Source organism: Mustela erminea, chromosome 2, assembly GCF_009829155.1.
Source record: "Mustela erminea isolate mMusErm1 chromosome 2, mMusErm1.Pri, whole genome shotgun sequence".
Lineage (NCBI taxonomy): Eukaryota > Metazoa > Chordata > Mammalia > Carnivora > Mustelidae > Mustela > Mustela erminea.
This window is the reverse complement of record NC_045615.1, coordinates 162,595,668-162,614,278: the sequence shown is the minus strand read 5'-3', so window position 1 is coordinate 162,614,278 and position 18,611 is coordinate 162,595,668. Positions and strand designations below refer to the sequence as shown.

General features: G+C 40.1%; 1 protein-coding gene across 2 annotated transcripts in view; it reads left to right on the top strand.

The window, feature by feature from the left end:
• The window catches only part of ANTXR2 (ANTXR cell adhesion molecule 2), a 145,104-nt gene that overhangs the window by 41,472 nt on the left and 85,021 nt on the right, over positions 1-18,611 (top strand). For both annotated transcript variants that reach the window (XM_032334698.1, XM_032334699.1), the window contains 2 exons: positions 1,030-1,099; positions 13,128-13,206. In XM_032334698.1, the coding sequence (XP_032190589.1) occupies positions 1,030-1,099; positions 13,128-13,206 (149 nt within the window). The remainder of the gene's footprint in view (positions 1-1,029; positions 1,100-13,127; positions 13,207-18,611) is intronic.

The window sequence follows — 18,611 nt, the reverse complement described above, 5'->3', positions numbered from 1 at the left end:
TTCCAAGATTGTAATTTGTAAGGCAGATGCTGTAACTCTGTGAACTCTGATAGATTTATTTTTTGAGAGGTGCATGTAAGATTTGCTGCTGCCCTGATGGTACTAAACATCCCAGTAGCGCAGCTTTGGCTGTGCACACAGCAGCCGTTCAGTGTGTTTGCTGAGCTGGCGTGGGGAGGGTCTCAGCATGGGCAAGGTCGTAATCACCTCCTGCCTCTCCTGTTAGCATCTTCATTTTGGGAAGGCAAGACAACGGTATTTGCACCAAACTCTCCGGAATAGATTCCGCAGTTGAAGAGGACAAAATATTTTTATTCATCTAAATCTGAGAGTTAGTTTCACCCGACTCCCTTTGAGTATGAGTAGATATTTGATTGTAGTATAAGCATAGTTTTTCCTTTGTTACGTAAAATTAAGTTTATTAAAGTAAATCACTGAAGAAATAATTGGAGTCAGATTGTGTTTCCATCCTTTACATTCTAGGATTATCCATTTGCTTATGTAACTTTTCTGAATATTTATAGGTCAGATTCCCCCCCCCATATGTTATTAAAATTATTAGGGCAATTTAAGCATCTAGTTTTATTTATTTATTTATTCATTTATTGTAAGATCCAGCTATCTTATTAAACTGAAATAAATTCAGTCTTTCTTGGATATTCATCTTGTCTCATTGTTTTTAAATTCTGCTTTTTAAAAATATATGTCATTTTTCCTTCAAAGTCTAAGATATTTGAAAAGCGGAAATAGAGAAGATGATAATTTTATAGTCTCTACAAATATTTGTGAATTTAGTCTAATAAAAGCCATCACTTATAATTTGCCAATACTGTATATCGATGAGGCTTATGACCTCTATTTTTTCATTTTTTTTTCCTTCTCTTTCTAGATGAGAATCTGTTCTTTTTTTATGCTAATGTATTTAATGTTTCACCGTTGACCTGATTGCAGTTAGATTTTTCATAGTATTAATGAACTGTGTGAGATACGTAGAGCTCTGTATGAATTCAGTGGCATTTTATTTTCTAGGTGTTAATCCAGTAAGTGTGGACCTTAATTCTATGCTTTGTCCTGCACCTGCCCTGAATAAAGTGGGAGAGTAAGTACTTCCTTAAAAACATTGAAAAAACATGGTAGGCTATGAATTATTAGGAAATGGTGACAAATATACATTAATTACTTTACTGCCTCTTTTTTTTATGTACAGAGTGAACATGAAACAGTAAGCTCTAGGCAATCTGCTCTGAACTACTGTAACTATACATAATATACGCTTAGTAGGTTGGAAATGCTAATGTCTGCTTTATTTTGTTTCTTAAATACTGATTAAAAGGCCCTATAAATAGTTATCTGGATGGGTGTGAGAACTATTGCTAGAGCCTTTAACTAATCTGAGCTGCAATCATTATTTCAAACTTCATAGAAGTTTGAAGTGTACTTACGCACATACACACACACGTGCACGTTCCAAAGTGAGATTTTGATTAATTCCTATGATATTTATTTATGTATTTATTTATTTATATTAATTTTAAAAAAGATTTTATTTATTTATTTGACAGAGAGGGAACACAGCAGAGGGAGGGGCGGGGGGAGAAGCAGGCCTCTCGCGGAGCAGAGAGCCCGATGTGGGGCTCCATCCCAGGACCCTGGGATCATGACCCGAGCTGAAGGCAGATGCTTAACAACTGAGTCACCCAGCCACCCCCTATGGTATTTAAATATCAATATAAAAGAGCAAGAGGAACATGGCTCAATAAGGCATACCTTGGACTAGAAAATATTTGAGCTTTAATTTGTATCCAGGTCCTGTTAACGTCTGTTTTCTCATGATCTTTGGTGTGGTAATAAACCATAATGGTAGCTGGTTATTTAGTTTGAAAGAAGAACTTTTATTTAAAGCACCCAAACGCAGGTAATTTCACTAATAATTTAGTTTTTCTCTTTGTGATTTTTTCCCCCTTTTTTTTGTGAAGGAAATGATTGGAGACAGTTCAGATGTTCCCTAGCCCAACAGCAGGGGATACAAGATGTTTAGGAGACTAAGTAAGTTAGAGGATTACTTTGTATTGATCTTGCATGTAGAGTAGAGGAAAGTACAAAGTTCGTTAGCTTCTCTTGGTTTTTTCTGCTTCAGTCCTCAGCAGGAATGGTCCTGTCAAGGCCGGTCATTTATGTCGTCCTGCACTCCAAATCCTCGATATTTTCCACTCAGAGTGAAAAATCTAATATTGCAGTGTTCTACAAGGTTCTATAGGATCTGGGCCCCCTTTCTTCCAGCTTCCTTTGCCCCTTCCGTCACGGTCACGCTGGTCTCTCGCTGTTCCTCAACCATGTTGACACGTTTCCTCTCACTGTTCCTCTGCTGGAAGTTTCCTTCTCCTCGTCCACTGGAACCCGCTGCAAGCCTTGGTCAGTGTCACCTCCTCGGGAAATGCTTCCTGGTCACCCTCTTTAATCAGTGCAGTCTTCTTCCTCTGAAGCTTTGAGCTCCCTCTTCATGTCTTTCAGGGGTAATTTTTTCTCCCAGGCATTTATTTGTTTGTTCTTGAGTCTCCCTTCCTGATCTGTTAAATTTTGTTGTTTTTGTTCTGTCTGTAACACCAACACGATGCTTGACACAGAACAGATCCAGAGATGTTTATTAGATGAGAGGATGTATGCATTTTTCTCAAATATTTTGAATTACTGGTTACATAAAAGCAAAAAGAATACCTTGTATTCTTTGTATATTTGTATAACGAACTTTGTATATTTTACTTTTGCTGGGGGTAGGGGCAGGGGCTTACATCAGGTAAAAGAAGAATGACCAGAATCTTTTTGGGGTGGCGTGCCATTTAAGAGAAGAGCAAACTATCTTGGCATTTTAATAACAGTGATTGGATTAGGAAGACAGTTTACTTTCTTCCCCGGAGCAGTTATAAAATGCAATATGCCGGTTCTGTCCCAGACATCGAATCTGTTCTCCACAGACTTTGCCCTGAGCACTCCCGTTTTGAGGAGACGACTTAGAAAGTGCTGGTATTCTTCAGTACTTGTAGATTGGCTGAAAACCCAGGAGACGTCATTTTACAAAATTAAATAGAGCGGAATAAACATGAGGCACGAGAAGTCGTCATTTGTTTGGCTTTGGACATTACTGTTTCACCTACAAGCAAACTGAGAATTTGGGGGAAGGAGATCTAAAATAATTATTTTTGGTCTTTCTTTGTTATTGTTGTTTTGTTTTTTTTTTTTTTTTTTTTTTTGGTATCAAGTACATGATACCACTGAGGCAAAGCATGAAAAGATTTTATTTGTTCATGTTTTCAGCATCTGGGGACATCATTGTTGTTCTCCTAAGTATGTTGCAAGTAATTTGGACCTTTCCTTTGCCTTGAGTTTTCTTCAGATACTTTCATAGGTGATGAGCTCTCTTATGAGATTGGATTAAAATCAACACAATGGAAACAGTTTAGCCTTGTAAGGTGACTGATGCTTAATATGTTTGCCTAATTAGCTTTTGGCTAAGGATTCAAACCCATTAAGTAGCTAGTTAGTCTATGTTTCAAATAAACACATCTGGCCCAACAATGAATGAGGGTTTTTCCTGTGTGAGGGTGACAGATGTGGTGATGGTTCCCCCTGTTCTCTCCCTTAAATAATTAACAGCACCCCGGTGCAGTAACCCTACATAGGCAGCCTCAGAGCCAGCTGCACGGTCTCAGAGCGGGATCCGTGGACACGTGCCTCATCTCATTAGCCCGCTCTATCAGTTCCTTTCTCATCTTTATGTTACTTCCTGAATTCCATTTGGTTTGAGGATTTTTCTTTTTCAAACCTAAAGGCTTGTGAATTTCAGTTAGTAAGAGGGTTAATGGGAAGTTGCTTTACTTGGGGAGACGGGGACAGAGAATATAGCAGCGGAGCTAGGACCACAGGTTTGCATTTGGAAACTGATTCTGTGAAGTAAACAAAGGTTAAAGGGATCTGGGCACATCTTACCCAGGTATGTCATCAGTCAGCATTCTTGAAATGGGTCTTTGAAGTCCTTTCTTTGAGAGAGATCTCTGTTTATCAGATTTCTTTATTTGTTACAGATTTCCAGATGGAGATGGATTTTTTTTTTTTTTTTTTTTAGCAATTTTATTTATTTGAGAGAGAGAGAGCAGCAGGGAGAGTGGGAGAGATCAAGCATGGCCGGTGGGAGGGGGCAGGAGGAGGGAGCAGCAGCGGGGAGAGGGAGAAGCAGACACTCCCGCTGAGCAGGGAGCCCAACGGGGGCTTCGATCGATCAGAGGACCCTGGGGTCATGACCTGAGCCCCAGGTAGACGCCTAACTGACTGAGCCACCCCGGCGCCTCTGAGATGGATGCGTTCTTGGTACTTAGACAGGAGGAATGTACAGGTGCTAGTCAGGAGGTTGTTCTTTTGTATTTCTTTCACTGGACACAATTTAATTTGAAAGTGTCACATGATGAAACAGATGAGCTCACCAAGAAAAATCTGTGGATTGTTGGGAAGTTTATTTCTACCAGTGGCTCCTTTGTACCAAAACGTCTCCAGTTTGAATAGGAAGGACTCTGTGAAGTGCCTTGAGTCCTCCCCGGCAGGGCCTCCGCCTCCTGGCGAACCGCGCACGTGTCCCGCCCTTCCAGGACGGGCTCCTCCGGCCCTTGTGGAGTGAGACGTGGACAGTAGCACAGCTGCTCTGCAATAGCTGAGCTCTCAAACCTGTAATTTGGCAAGAAGAACAGAGCAAATTGGGTAAATATACATAAACACATTGTGAAGAAAGAAAAACAGAACAGAATGAACCGGAGCCTTATCCTACAGCTTGTTTGATAGAGATGATTTAAGGAGGCATATGGTATAGTTAAATGTGCTTTCAAAAACATTGGCCAGAATCTTCTGGCAAATATGAAATAAATATCTAAATCAGATGAAACTGATAGTATTAGTTCTCTTAAGAGGCAGTGTGGGAAGACACTTGACAGAGTGTTTTAGTAAGAAGTGGTGGGACATTAGTGTATGTGGAAAATTTCAAGCATGTGATATTGAAGGATCATCCAAATGAATGGTGCGGCAGACTCGGGGTTAGAGCCCGACGTGGTAATAGGATCTTGTTATTTTCTTCAATGTTGTTGTTTTTTTCAGTACAATTATTTTGCCTGGAATAAAATTGATTCAGTCCACTTGTCTTTCTTGGTTAGACAAATTTTCTGCCTTTTGCACAGCTTCCCACATGAACACTTCTTTTAAAAAATATAACTATATATGGATGTGCATACAATCCCTAATACCATTATTTTAGTAGCAGGTGGTAAAACAACACCTTATTCACTCTTCTGTTCCTAATGAGGAATGAGACTTGATTTATTTATTTTTGTCATGGATACTAGGATATTAGGTATATCTTTACTCCGAATGTAAACATCAGAATCTTAGTGAGAGCTAATGTGATCTCAACCTTAGTAAGGCTGAGGACTCTCTGTTTCTTTATTTCTCTACCCCCCACCCCCGTGTTAGAACCATTATCTTTTCTTTCATGTGGTATATTGCTTTCTTTCTTTATTCTTTTTAAGGATTTTGTTTATTTATTTGACAGAGAGAGAGAGAGCACAAGCTGGGGGAAGGGTGAGGAAAAAGGAGAAGTAGGTCTCCCACGGAGCAGGGAACTGGATTCGGGGCTCGATCCCAGGACCCTGGGATCAGGACCTGAGCTGAAAGCTCAAATGACTGAGCCACCCAGATGCCCCTGTTGCTTTCTGATTAGACCCATAAGTGTGATCAGTTCACCTAAGCTGTTTTGCATCTCCGTCCTAAGTATTATATTTAGTTTTGGAAATTGTCTAAGAGGAACAACAACTAATTTGAACACATGGAGTGATGGCCAAAGAGATGTTGCCAATATGGAAATGTTAAATGGGGCGAAATTTAAAATACTGAAAATGATATGGTTCAGGTGTGACACATCAGCTGTCTTCTAACGTCAGCGCTGTCATGTGCACAACAGACCTGACGGACTCTTCCTTGTTCCGAGGAAATGAGGAGGACAGAGTGGAAGGTACAGGGAAGCGCGGCTCAGCTCCGTGGAAGGGCGATCGTTCCAACAGGATTATTTGGTGTTTAAGTGACCAGGAGTGTTCAGAGAGGGACAGATACACGATGAGATAGAGGATATCCTTAAAAATGTATTTAAATCCTCTTATGTAGTGCTCCTAAATACTACCATTGTTTTTTTGCTATTACTAAGACATTTGGGATTTTTGGATGAAAGGCACTAAAAATTGAGTGATTATTCCCAAGTATATTTTCATTATTTTATTAAAATATACAAAAACAGGGGGCGCCTGGATTGCCCAGTTGGTTACCACTGCCTTCGGCTCAGGTCATGATCCTAGAGTCCCGAGATCTAGACCCACATCAGGCTCCCAGCTCTGCAAGGGTCTGTTTCTCCCCTTTCATGCTCTCAAATAAATAAATAAAATTAAAAAAAATATATATATACAAAAACAGCTAAAAGGGGTTATTTTCAATGTAATACTGAAAAAAATTTATAACTTTAGGCGTGATGTATGGCACATCTCTGAATATAGCTTTTTTTTTCCTTCTGAAATCTGGCAGTCTTCATATATTAGTTTACACATTTATTGAAACATCTCAAAAATTATTTTATTCAGGAATCCTTTAACTGTTTTAAAGAAAATATCCTTAGACAAAACACTAATTTCCATATACACCCATCACTAGAAGTAGAATCTTTAAACTATTCACAAATATGAAGACTTAAAAGTAACTTTTAAAAAGGTCTGTGGACTGTTTTAATGGAGCTTTCGATTTCAAAATACCTGAAGTCACTGCAGTTCTAATAACATTTTGGCTATTTGCCAGCTGGATTTTCAGTATGTGCAAATTGGAGGTAGATTATTTATTGCTTCTAGCAAATGTCTTTCACAATTTTATTTAATTTTTTCATCTTTGTTAATGGATCATAAAATGGCACTCTTTTGTTGGCTTTGCATAAAGTCAGCAGTAAGTGAATGCTTTGCCGGTAGGCAACTGTGGATTGAAACGTCAACCGTATTTCACAGTGTATGGAATTTCTTAGTTCAGAGTAGCTCTGACATCTGGCACTGAGCTATTCTGTTTTGGAACTCTCCTGCATCTTTAAACATTAAATAAACTCTCTGTGACCATTAGGATTTACTGAGTTTTATTTACTTAATTATGTATCACAATACTATTTAATAATTTTTCATGTGGGATGAATTTAGTTTTATCACTGTGGAGTATCAGTGACATTAAGATGCACGTAAAGCGGTCTTTTTGTTACGGTAAGTGGTTGAGGTTTCTTCTATCCTACCTTTTTTTTTTTCTTACATGAGCTCTAGACCCAATGTGGGGCTTGAACTCAGGACCCTGAGATCAAGAGTCGTGTGCTCTGGAAACTGGGCCAGCCAGGTGCCCCTATGCCTCTACTTTGAAAAAATATTCCAAGAATGGAACAAAAAATTGGATTAAGATATTTGTAAGCAATTCTAAACAATGTAGAACCAATTTACAGAAAACAATGTGGGAAGTTGTCAGTTCTCAGCCTTCTTCTCTGCCCTGACCACCCCTGCATTATGGACTGTGGGCTAGTCCTGTCTCGGAAGTTTTCCTTTGTCTTTCATGATTTATATTCTCACCTCCCTGGCTGTTTCTTCTCAGGCTCCTCTTCTTAACTCAATTATCCATTAACTCAATTATCATTATGGTGAGATGCCTGACCATAAGTGCATCATCTTTAAGGCTTCCTTTTCTTGATGAGGAGCTCCAGATGTCCAGACAAGATCTTTTCCTTAACTCTAAACCCACTATCCAAAGGTCCACTATCCAGTTGTCTGCTGACTCACCTGGATTTTTCATGCGCACATTCGACTTGAAGTTCCCAAGATAAAAGTATGTACTTCTCTTCAAACTCTCCATCTCCTGTGTTTCCCGCGCATACCACCTCACAGCAAGGTAGAAACTCTGGTCATCTTGAATGATTTCTTTCCTCCTTACCTTGTACATCCAATGAATGTCTAGTTGTTTTTATTCTAACTCCTCTATAACTCCCAATTTCATTTTCACACCACCCTTAGTGCCACTGTTTCAATGCAATTTGACTTTAGTTCTTACCTGAAATACACCAAGATATTTGTAATTGGTCTTTCGACTGTAGAATTTACTCTTCCAATCCATGCCCTGCTCTGTAAGAAGAATGGTATTTGTAAAACACAGTTCTGACCGTATTTCTACATTATTTAAAAACTCTTAAGACGGATTCCAAGTGTCTAAACGATGGCCTTCTGGGTTTTTCAGAGTCCTTCCCCACGCAGGCCGAGTGTTCTGAGTCCCCCACTCGTTGCTGCCGCCATGCTGCATGGTTTTAGTTCCCCGACTGTTCTGTGCTGTTCTGGCTTCCGGCCCGTCAAGTAGCTCCCCCTTGGGCCCCTTTCTCATCTCTTTCCCTCGTCATCTCCTGATCATTCCTTAGGATTCGTCTTTGAGTGACTCCCTGCGGGAAACCTTGGTTGATGACCCCACCGCAAAGCCGAGTAGTAGTGTCTCCCGCCGCTGGGGCCTGTAGGAGTCCTGTGCTTCTTCCTGTTTTAGTAGGAACACACTCTGTTAATAATTGTTTATGTGGCTCCCTTTCATTACGGTTTAGTGCCGTGTTTTATGTGTTACTGCAGCTTTGTTACCCGCACATCTTAGCTTGGTGTGTTGGAGGCAGTTTACAAATAGTTGTTTAATTCACTTACAATAGAATGATTGAGTGATCCAATGATCTTACTGACAAACATTTATAAACTAATTTAGAGTGCAGTTTGAGGTTTAAGCACACAACCTATGATGTTGGGTTTAATCAGATGATGTTTTGTAACAGGGAGGAAATTGAAAAATGTCTCTACACCAGCCTGCATGATGTTTATACACTAGGCAGCTGTCGAACAGTGTCTCTCTCTGTATTTTAGCAGTAAATAGGATAGAAGTTCTTTAAGCAAAAAAGTGTTAGGTAATTATTTTATTGCTGCTCTGTATTCTTCTATATTATCTATGTATTTTTTAGTTTGGGTCTCAAAGATTTTATGTGAAAAGCACCTTGTTATTTTAAATAATCTGTTAGAAAAATAATCAGGTGTGACAGTAATGTGGGAATACTGCTGTGTTCCAGCCACTGTGTTAAGTATTTTACATTTATTATTTTATCACGCTCTCCTCCCCCAAACAACTCTGAAATAGGTTCAAGGATACCCATTTTACAGATGGAGGGATGCAAGGCTGAGTGTAGTCACTAGGCTTCAAACCCAGGACTCCTAACTCCTTAAGTCCCGGGCCAGATTTTAATTGATTCTTAGGATAGATAAAAACGAACTCCCCGGGACGCCTGGGTGGCTCAGTGGGTTAAAGCCACTGTCTTCGGCTCGGGTCATGATCCCAGGGTCCTGGGATCAAGCCCCAAATCGGGCTCTCTGCTCAGCAGGGAGCCTGCTTCCTCCTCTCTCTCTGCGTGCTTGTCATCTCTCTGTGTCAAATAAATAAATAAAATCTTAAAAAAAAAAAAAAAACGAACTCCCCCCTCACTTCTCTATGGAATTAAATAAAACCAAGATGGCTTTCAAGAATTTTTATCCATAATAAAGTCTCTGTAACTGAAATTGTGTGGGTTCTACTGTTAGTAATACACTAACCAGAAGTAGGGGTTCCGTAGGAATGAGCAGTCCATAGGTGCTAACAGAACTGACATGAAATCTGACGGGAAACATTACGTATATTGGAATTTGGGGATAACGAAAGGTCAGGGTATTAGGTTTGGATCAGAGGGTAGGATGGATTTACCAATCTGTGTGCCCGCAAAAGAGTGGCGTAACTTTAGGCAAAGGTAGCTTTCATGGCATTGCCAGTTTCCTAAATTTAAATTATTTTAAAAATGTTTTTCTAAAGAAACAACATTTAAAGGCAGAACTAACTTTAGTAGTGTATTTTTCATGTTCTCTTAGTATCTAGTAAATGCCATTCTGGTTAACCGTGAGCGATGTATGAATATGGTAAAAACCTGGGGGAGGGCTACTTCACTGTGACCCATGAGAGAAATTTAAGTGTAAGACTCTCATGTACTGATCAGGGACTAAGGACGTTTGGGGTAGAAGTAAATGCACTTTGACTACAGAGTCAGAGAAGTTCGATGGTGGGGCGGGTACCTTTGCAAGCCTGGGTTTCCTCCCTTGGAAAGTGGAGGAGACGCTGCTGCCCAGCTCCGTGGGTCTCTGTGCGGGTTACAGGAGAAGATGAGCGCGGCGTGGGGGGCTCGTCGTAGGGACTCAGTAGACCCCGTCATTGTCGGTGCTGATGTTGATGACCATGGTCAGCTCTCAAGAAGGGGAAGGCCACCTTGTTTTGGTTGAGGCCCCATGTCAGAAGAATCATCTGGGGCTTTCCGTATCTGTGGAGACTTGACTCAGTTTTGTGACACTAACCGTGTTTACTGAGATCTGGGGATAGTGCACAGTTGTTTCGGTTGCCTACAAGGTCTCATCAGCATGTATCTCTGCTAGGGGAAGGGGTGAATTTGTTGTAGGAGGACCTTCTGTTCTTATTCCATTTGGATAAGCATGAACATTTTTTTTTTCCTTTTTCTCCATCCAGGAGCATTAGAATGTTTAATGTTTCCTTCATTAATTAGAGAATGGCTTTATTTCTGGTGAATTCTAAGCACCAAATTATCAACAACTTCAGTCTTATCTACTGAACTCATAAAAATTGAATCAGTAATTTATTTGCAACAATCGTATATTATTGTGACTTAGATCATCTTCCCCCAAACTAAAACCATGCCTACCATGTGATATGCTTTCTGGTACTTGTTTTAAAATAGAGGAATTGGAAACCAGGAGATTATTTTTGGATTCAACTATGCTTCATCTTCAAAAAGAAAGAAACAAACCAAGGCACTCATTTCTGCAGAATAAGCAATTGGGTTGCAGTTTCCTTTCTTAAATAAGCTGCTTGGCATTCTGTGGGAAACTAGTTCAAAAGTTCAAACAGTTGATGTAAACATCTTAAGTTTTCATTCATTTCTGGAGATAGCTTAACTTTTTTTTGTTTTTTTTTAAACAAAACATTTTGGAGGGAATAATTTATAAGACCTATTTTTAATAGGACTATTCCTGAATCTTGAAGAAAAGTTCAGCTCCAAGTTTGCTAGGAGTATCTTTCCTGATGGCTCTGTTCCTGTATGACTCCAAACTAAATATAACATTGAGTAAAAAACACATACAGATTTTGATTTCAATAAGCCTGTGTGGTCTGATGGGGAGACTTCAAGATTACTCAGAACCCTACCTAGCTTTACCACTTTAGGCAAAGCAGTTAGCATTTCTGGGTTCTCTGTACCCCATCTGCACAACTGTGGAACGACTACCTATGTTAAGGGCTCTTGTGAGGACTAAAGGAGATAATGTCCATGAAATGCTGAGGGGGTTCTTTGGCACGGAGTGGGGACTAAATAATATGTCTTGTCTCCCCTCCCTGGCATCATAATCGAAAATTTTACTGGTGGCTGAAGATTGTTTCTCTTTTATCATAACTCTCTGCAACTAGTAGCATTTGGCTTTCAATTCAAGGGATAGAGAAGAAATCTTCTAAATATAACAAAATTTTATATTTCATAATTTCAATAATAGTTGTAGTTTTTAGGGCACCTGGGTGGCTCAGTGGGTTAAGCCTCTTCCTTCGGCTCAGGTCATGATCTCAGGGTCCTGGGATCGAGTCCTGCATTGGGCTCTCTGCTCAGCAGGGAGCCTGCTTCCTCCTCTCTCTCTCTCTCTGCCTGCCTCTCTGCCTACTTGTGATCTCGCTCTGTCAAATAAATAAAATCTTAAAAAAAAAACAGTTGTAGATTTTAGCTCTTAATTCTTAGAATTTAGAATGTTTTATGAGAATGGGAGTATGGCACTGTATAGAAGCTGGGTTACCAGAATGTTACCTACCACTTTCTGCTTTAATGGGTGGGCAGCTTTGAAATGTTGGCACACTGATTATTATAGAATAATATACCATGTAAACTATTTTGGAAAAGGGCAGTTTCCTTAATATTTAAAAGTCTTCTTTTTTTTTTTTTCCCTCTCTTTTGATATCTTGTTAGAGCTTTTTTTTCCTTGTTAGAGATATTTAGTAAAAAAGTTACCAGGGGTGCTCGGTTCGCTCAGTGGGTTAAGCATCCAGACTCTTGGTTTCAGCTCCGGTCATGATATCAGGGTCCCGATATCAAGCCCTGCACTGGGCTCTGCGCTGGGCATGGAGACTGCTCAAGATTCTTTCTCTCTCCCTCTCCCTCTGCCCCCCTTCTCCAAAGCTTTGTGAGCACTTGTTCTCTCTCTTTTTTTTCTCTCTGAAAAAAATAAAAATAAAAAAATTTTAAAAAGTTACCAACCCCTGACTGAGTGATCCCAAATAATTACTAGAATCTGAATTAATGAAATTTAATTATTACTGTCTTATAATTTGAAATCATACTTCAAAAATAAGAGCAATATTCTAACTCTGATGTGTCTCAGCCATGAAAAAAAACATCCTTTCTTCTATTTTTGTCAAGATATTTTAATGTCCTGGGTCCCTCCACAAAAATACCTACAAGTAAATTGCATTATCTTTTTTCTTCACTTTAGTTCTCTTATAGTAGTACTTTCTCTATATTTTACCCTTGAATGGTTTTTTTAAAAAATTTCCTATTTTTTTGTTCATAATAATCTTACGATGATAGTAATATCTGAAGATTGGTAAAGGAACCTAAATAAGATGTCAGGTTTTTTTTTTTTTTTTCTTTTTTTCCTCTTCTTCTTTTTAGGTTTTTGTGAAAACAGTCTCAGCATTTCTCTTAAGGAATTTTTTTAAGTTCCTACTTACGTTAATACTTCTTCAGGAACAATTAGATCATCTAAGGTGTTTGCTTCTGGCTACTAAGTAAGGACGCGATGCAGGAAAGGAAGACGCTGGGACAAGTGATCAAAAGTAGAGTTTCTTGATGGTCTGAAGCATAGAAGGAAATAAAAATCTCCCACAATCCTCTGATTTTTAATGTGTCTTTAATTACTTTTTTTTTTTTCATTTTCTTTCAGAACTCTTGATGTTTCAGTGAGCTTTAATGGAGGAAAATCTGTCATCTCAAGCTCACTAATAGTCACAGCCACAGAATGTGTAAGTAAAAAGTTTGCATGAAGTTATGCTTTATAAATGATTCCATCTGGAAATAATTACGGCTTGTCCGTGTTGTTGCGTGCCACAGTGAGGAGGATGCGCGCAGTGACGCTGGAGACCACCACAAGGAAACGCCGCAGAGAATTTATTTTATTTACATGGTTTCTTTGTTCTCTTTAGCCTCATTAAAAAGATATTTTAAGACAGTGTAACTTTTATTTTGATATTTATAAAATTCAAAAGTTATATTTAAAAATCAAAATAAGGAAAAAGAATAAAGTTCAAATGAAGCATTTTCCTTGAAACATTAAATGTCAAAATGGAATAATTTTTTTATGTTATGAAGGTTGAATTATTGTGCCTAAGGCATTGATTATGTTTTTGAAATTATTAGTCTATCTTAATAATGGCCTCACATTTCATCTGTTTTAAATGTTGGTGCTTTCTAATATGAGTAAGTAATCTGATTTTGATAACTTGATATATCTTAGTTTGGAAATCTGTTTTCGTTGCGATGATTGATTTGTGGTACCTAAGATGTGGTCATTTAGAATGTAAACTTCATTGTTAAGACAGTGTTTTTCTTGTAGTTAATTTTTGGGGCTCATGGAAAGTTTTGATATTTGATTATTGAACATGAAAACAGGAAACACTAAAGGGTATGAGTACATAGCTATTATTTTTATGAGTATATTATCTTTTCAAAAAAGACATTAATCAAAGCAAACAAAATCCCTAAATTCTGGCCTTTTGAAAAACCAAAATTACAAACCTAAACATTTTCTCATATCTCATGGTTTCATGGCTTTATATTCTGATCTTTAAATCAGAGAGACATCTTTCCTTCAAGAAACAACATAACTCAGTATTATCTGTATAGGGACAGTTTTCTCTTTGCAAGAAAACGTTGCAAGGAAAATAAATATCCATATGGACCCTTGGGCCACTATGGAATTTTCTGGATTACTCTTTATCAACACCTGTGTTTCAAAAATACTAGGGTTTTTTTCCTCTTTTTATTTGTAATTCATGTTGCAATTTGCAGGTTTTCTGGTCTCTCAGGATGTGGTTGGGATTGCAACCTTTTTGTGGTTATGTCGTTTCTCAGTGTCACTGAAATGGCATTCTCACTCTGTCCTTCCTCTTACTCTGCACCCCTAGCCATCTTTTTTAACCTGTCTTGCATGCAAGCAGGAAAATGAGTGTTTGCATCCCATAGCCACACACAGTTTTGGTGTGCAGGATGCATTTGGAATTTACAAAACACTGTACTTTTACAGAAGTCCTCCTCGGCCTTTCCGGTTCTCAGGAGAGCCCATTGTGAGTCGAGTTTGTTGGAGAGTAAGGGGATTTTAAAAAAGGTGACATGGGTTGTGTCAGACATGGAGAGAGTGAAAGGGCAAGTTGTAATATTAAGTAAGGGGTCAAAGTAATTTTCTTGAAAAGGTGAGGTTTGAGTAAAGACTTGAGGAAGGTGAGGGAGTGAGCCCTGACGACCACCCGAGGGAAGAGAGTTTTACGCAGCAGGAGCAGCGTGAACAGGCTAAGGAGGCGCCGTACCGGACAAGTGCAGACGGGGCCACGGGCTGGAGGGCGGTAGCTGGGCAGAGCCAGAGTCTCGAGACGAGTGGAGGGAGGGGCGCAGATCACGTCTGGTTGTCTGAGCCATGTTAAGGCCTTGAGTGTTTCTTCTGAGGGAAATGGGGAACCATTGGATGATGACATGATATGACTTAATACTTGGAAAAGATCATTCTGGCTACTATATAAAAATAGGCTTCACACGAGGGCCAGATGGTTTTTAAGAAATCTGGAGACCAGGTCTTTGGTTATTTCAGTAATCCAGGAGAGGGGAGGATGTCTCCCCTGAGGAGTCAGCGGTGGAGATGGTAAGACGTGACTGGATTCAAACACATTTGAGTACAGGGGGAGCACGTGGGATGTGCAGACAGATTAGATGTGGGTGTGGGAGAAGGACATTAAAGATAATTCTGGCCTTTTTACCTGAGCAACTAGTAGGATGAGTTGTCATCAGGTAGAGTGGTGTTTAGAAGAAGACGAAGACTTCTGTTTTGGGAATGTTGAGTGAGGGGTGTCTCTGTGGCCATCTCCGTGGAAGTATCATGAAAGTAGTTGCTGAATATACACGTCTGGAATTCTAGAGGTGTGGGTTGGAAATACACATTTGAGAGTTGTGTAGAGTGAAGTGATCAATGAAATTCCATGTGATTTTTACTGAAGAAAAAAAAAAAGAAAGAAAGTGGCTTTTGTGAGCTTCAAACAGAAGGGAAAGAGTACCAAAGAAAGTTGTTTTTGTTTGTTTGTTTGTTTGTTTAATTGGAGAATAGTTGACATGGTTTTATTTGTTTCTGCTGTACAACATAGTGATTTGATATTCATGTACATTTTGAAATGGTAACCACAAAAGTAGTTATCATCTGTCCCTCTACAGAGTTGTTACGATATTGTTGACCATGTTGACTACGTTCCTTGTGCTATGCATTACTTCCCCGTGTTTCATTTATTTTCTAACTGGAAGATTGTACTTCTTAATCCCTCTCAGTCTCATCCAGTCTCCTTCCTCCCTTCTGGCAACCACCAGTTTGTTTTTGAGAAAGGTTTTGTATTCTTGGAGGTCAGGATAAGCTGGGTCCTGAAAGGACAGCAGGACCTAGGCAAGAAGAGAGGAGGGAAAGCCGATTACAGATAAACAGAAAATGAAATTGAGAGCAGATATGTCTGATTGGAGTGAAAATGGTGGGATGGGAGCTTGAAAATAGAAAGTTTTAGACCGGATTATCGATAGCCTAAAGCAAGAGAACTACCGATGGAGTTAAAGTATCCTTTGGCGCGCTGGGGTGGCACAGGCGGTTGGGTGACCAAGTCTCGGTTTTGGCTCCAGTGCTGGTCTCCAGGTCACGGGGTTGATTGAGCCCCACACTGGGCTCAACTTAAGACTCTCTTCCTCTGTGCTTGCCCTCTCACTCTCAACTAAATGGATAAATCTTTAAAAAAGTAAAGTATCCTTTGATTGAGGAAAGGATCACAGTAATAATTTGTCAGGTCTGTCCTTCCTTCTTCTTCTTCTTTTTTTTTTTTTTTTTTTTTTTTTTTGCCTCTCCCTCTCTTCTTTCTTCCTTGAAGTGAGAGAAATATGTAGTGATAAAGAAAAATTGTGCCGGACAAAGCTAAACAGGTGAGGAAGACCTTCTTCACAGCTATTACAGAGCCCCCTGGCTTGAGCATGCTACTCTTATGCCAGGGTTGTGGGCTGGAACCCCATGTTGGATGTAGAGATTACTGAAAAAGGAAAATCTTAAAAAAAAACTATTGCAATAGGGGAGAGAGATTGAACTCAAGACAGCCGGGACAAGGGGTGGAGGGAGTTGCAGGCCACCTGTGTATGCTACTGGGCTTTACCCAAAAGAAAAGTAAACTTTCTTATATTTTCCTGACAAGAAGTGGTGTTAAAACTTGGAGCTAGGCACCCATGAGATTAGGCCCCTGCCCTTCCACAGAGACTGAGAGATGGGGCGCCATTTTGTTTGGTGATTACATTTCAAAGTGGTAGCTCTCAGGTTGAGAAAGACATTCCCTCTAGGACCCATAAAACTGGAAAGAGACTAAAATTGATATACATTCCAAAGAGACAGAGAAAGATTTTGCAATTAGAAGTTTTCTAAAGCAGATTCTCTTTAAGAAAGGGAGATGAGGGACCTATTGCCAGGAAGAAATCTGTCTAAAGTTTAATCAGGCTGAGGGAAAGTGTAAGTCCACCTCGGTCAGTAGGATAAGTGAAGTGAGTAACAGGAAGATAGCTCAAGAGGAGGGAAGGTCAGGACACTTACCTGTAAAGGAGCCAGAGGGAAATGGAATTCCCATATGAAAAGAAGACAGCACTAGGAGGTGAAGGAGAAAGGGTCAGAGGTCACAGTGACGTTGATGCTTCGGTTCAGATTGATGATTTATAGTCTTCTATGTTGAACTTTATTATTCCAGTAGTTATTACAAGTTAATACTGTAGTTCACTTTATTGTACTAATAATCATAGTGTAATTCATTTTCCCCATTAGAATTAGCCATTATTGTGTATTCAAACTCAAATACCTCTAGTGTGTGGTAGTAATGTTATCATTTTATAGCTATGGAAGGTGAGATGCACCTGCTGATGTTGTCTTACATCTCTGTTCAAGGTAGAATAGGGTAGTGGGCAACCTTATAAAGGCCCAGGCATCGTGTTCAGTGCTGTTCAGTCTGTCGGGCACATTCGGGTAGGACGAGATGCAGGTCCTCGTATCACTCATTGTAGGAGGATGCCTTCGGCTTTCACGGGCGTTGGAAAGCCCAACAAAATAAAACACCACTGCTTTGGCAATTGACGAATCCTTGTGGAGATCCCACAAATAAAGAAGCCCTTCTCGTGTGCTCCAGGAGTATCAGGCTCAGTTCTGCCGAGGCCCTTACGTCACTGAGCTGCAATTTCCTGTTTACTTCTGGGCTTTTCTCTGCAGTTTTGAGATGTTGACAACAGGGCCTGGGCCTTGCTCTTTGGCCTTCTCCCAGTGTCTGGTCGCGACACAGGGCCTGTGCTCCAAAGTGATTTGTTGAATGAATGAATGAAAGTAGCTGTATAACTAGTTTAAAAGTGGGGAAGGGAAGGATTAGATTTAAGAGACTTAAGAGGAGAGCCTGAGAAGGGCTTATATCTAGACAGTGAGTTCCCTTCATCCAACTCAAAAGATCTCCTCAATGTGTCTCTGCTTAAATAAACCAGTGAAAGGTATCTTTCCTTTTTCCCTTGGAACTACTGTTCTCTGGACTCTTCTGACATAACCGTATCCAGAATATGTTTTGTGAGCATGTATTACGTGCCAGACACCGTGCTAAGCCCGCAGTACCCGTGCCAAGCACTTGACGACTTCATTAAACACGGACAACTCAAGAGGAGGCTATTCCTGTCCCTTAATTTTGCAGGTGAGGACCAGAAAGCCACCTGCCATCTCTAGTGCACATTCAGGCGAACACATTGGAAGGTGCTTCTTCTGTGGGGCGGACCAGCTGTGCTCACAGTGCCTGGCTTGGTGCGGCCACACATGGGCTGACTGCAGCCCTCACTGCCCCTGAGAGGGGGGCTTGCAGCCTGGGGGCTCTGGAGGTTTACTTACCGCTCAGTGTCACTGTCAAGTAAATGCTAGGATTGAGAACAGAGTCCGAGGCCATCCCCCCGGCCCCGCCCCCAGCCTGAGCTTTTGGACAATCTGCCTGTAACCAGGGCCTGATTTCCTTTATATAGAACACAGGTTGGCGGTTTGTTTCTGTAAGAGGCTGACAGTATCTCAGGGTTTGAGGGCCACACAGTCTCCATCACAGCTACTCCCCTCTGCCGTCGGAGCACAAAGACATCT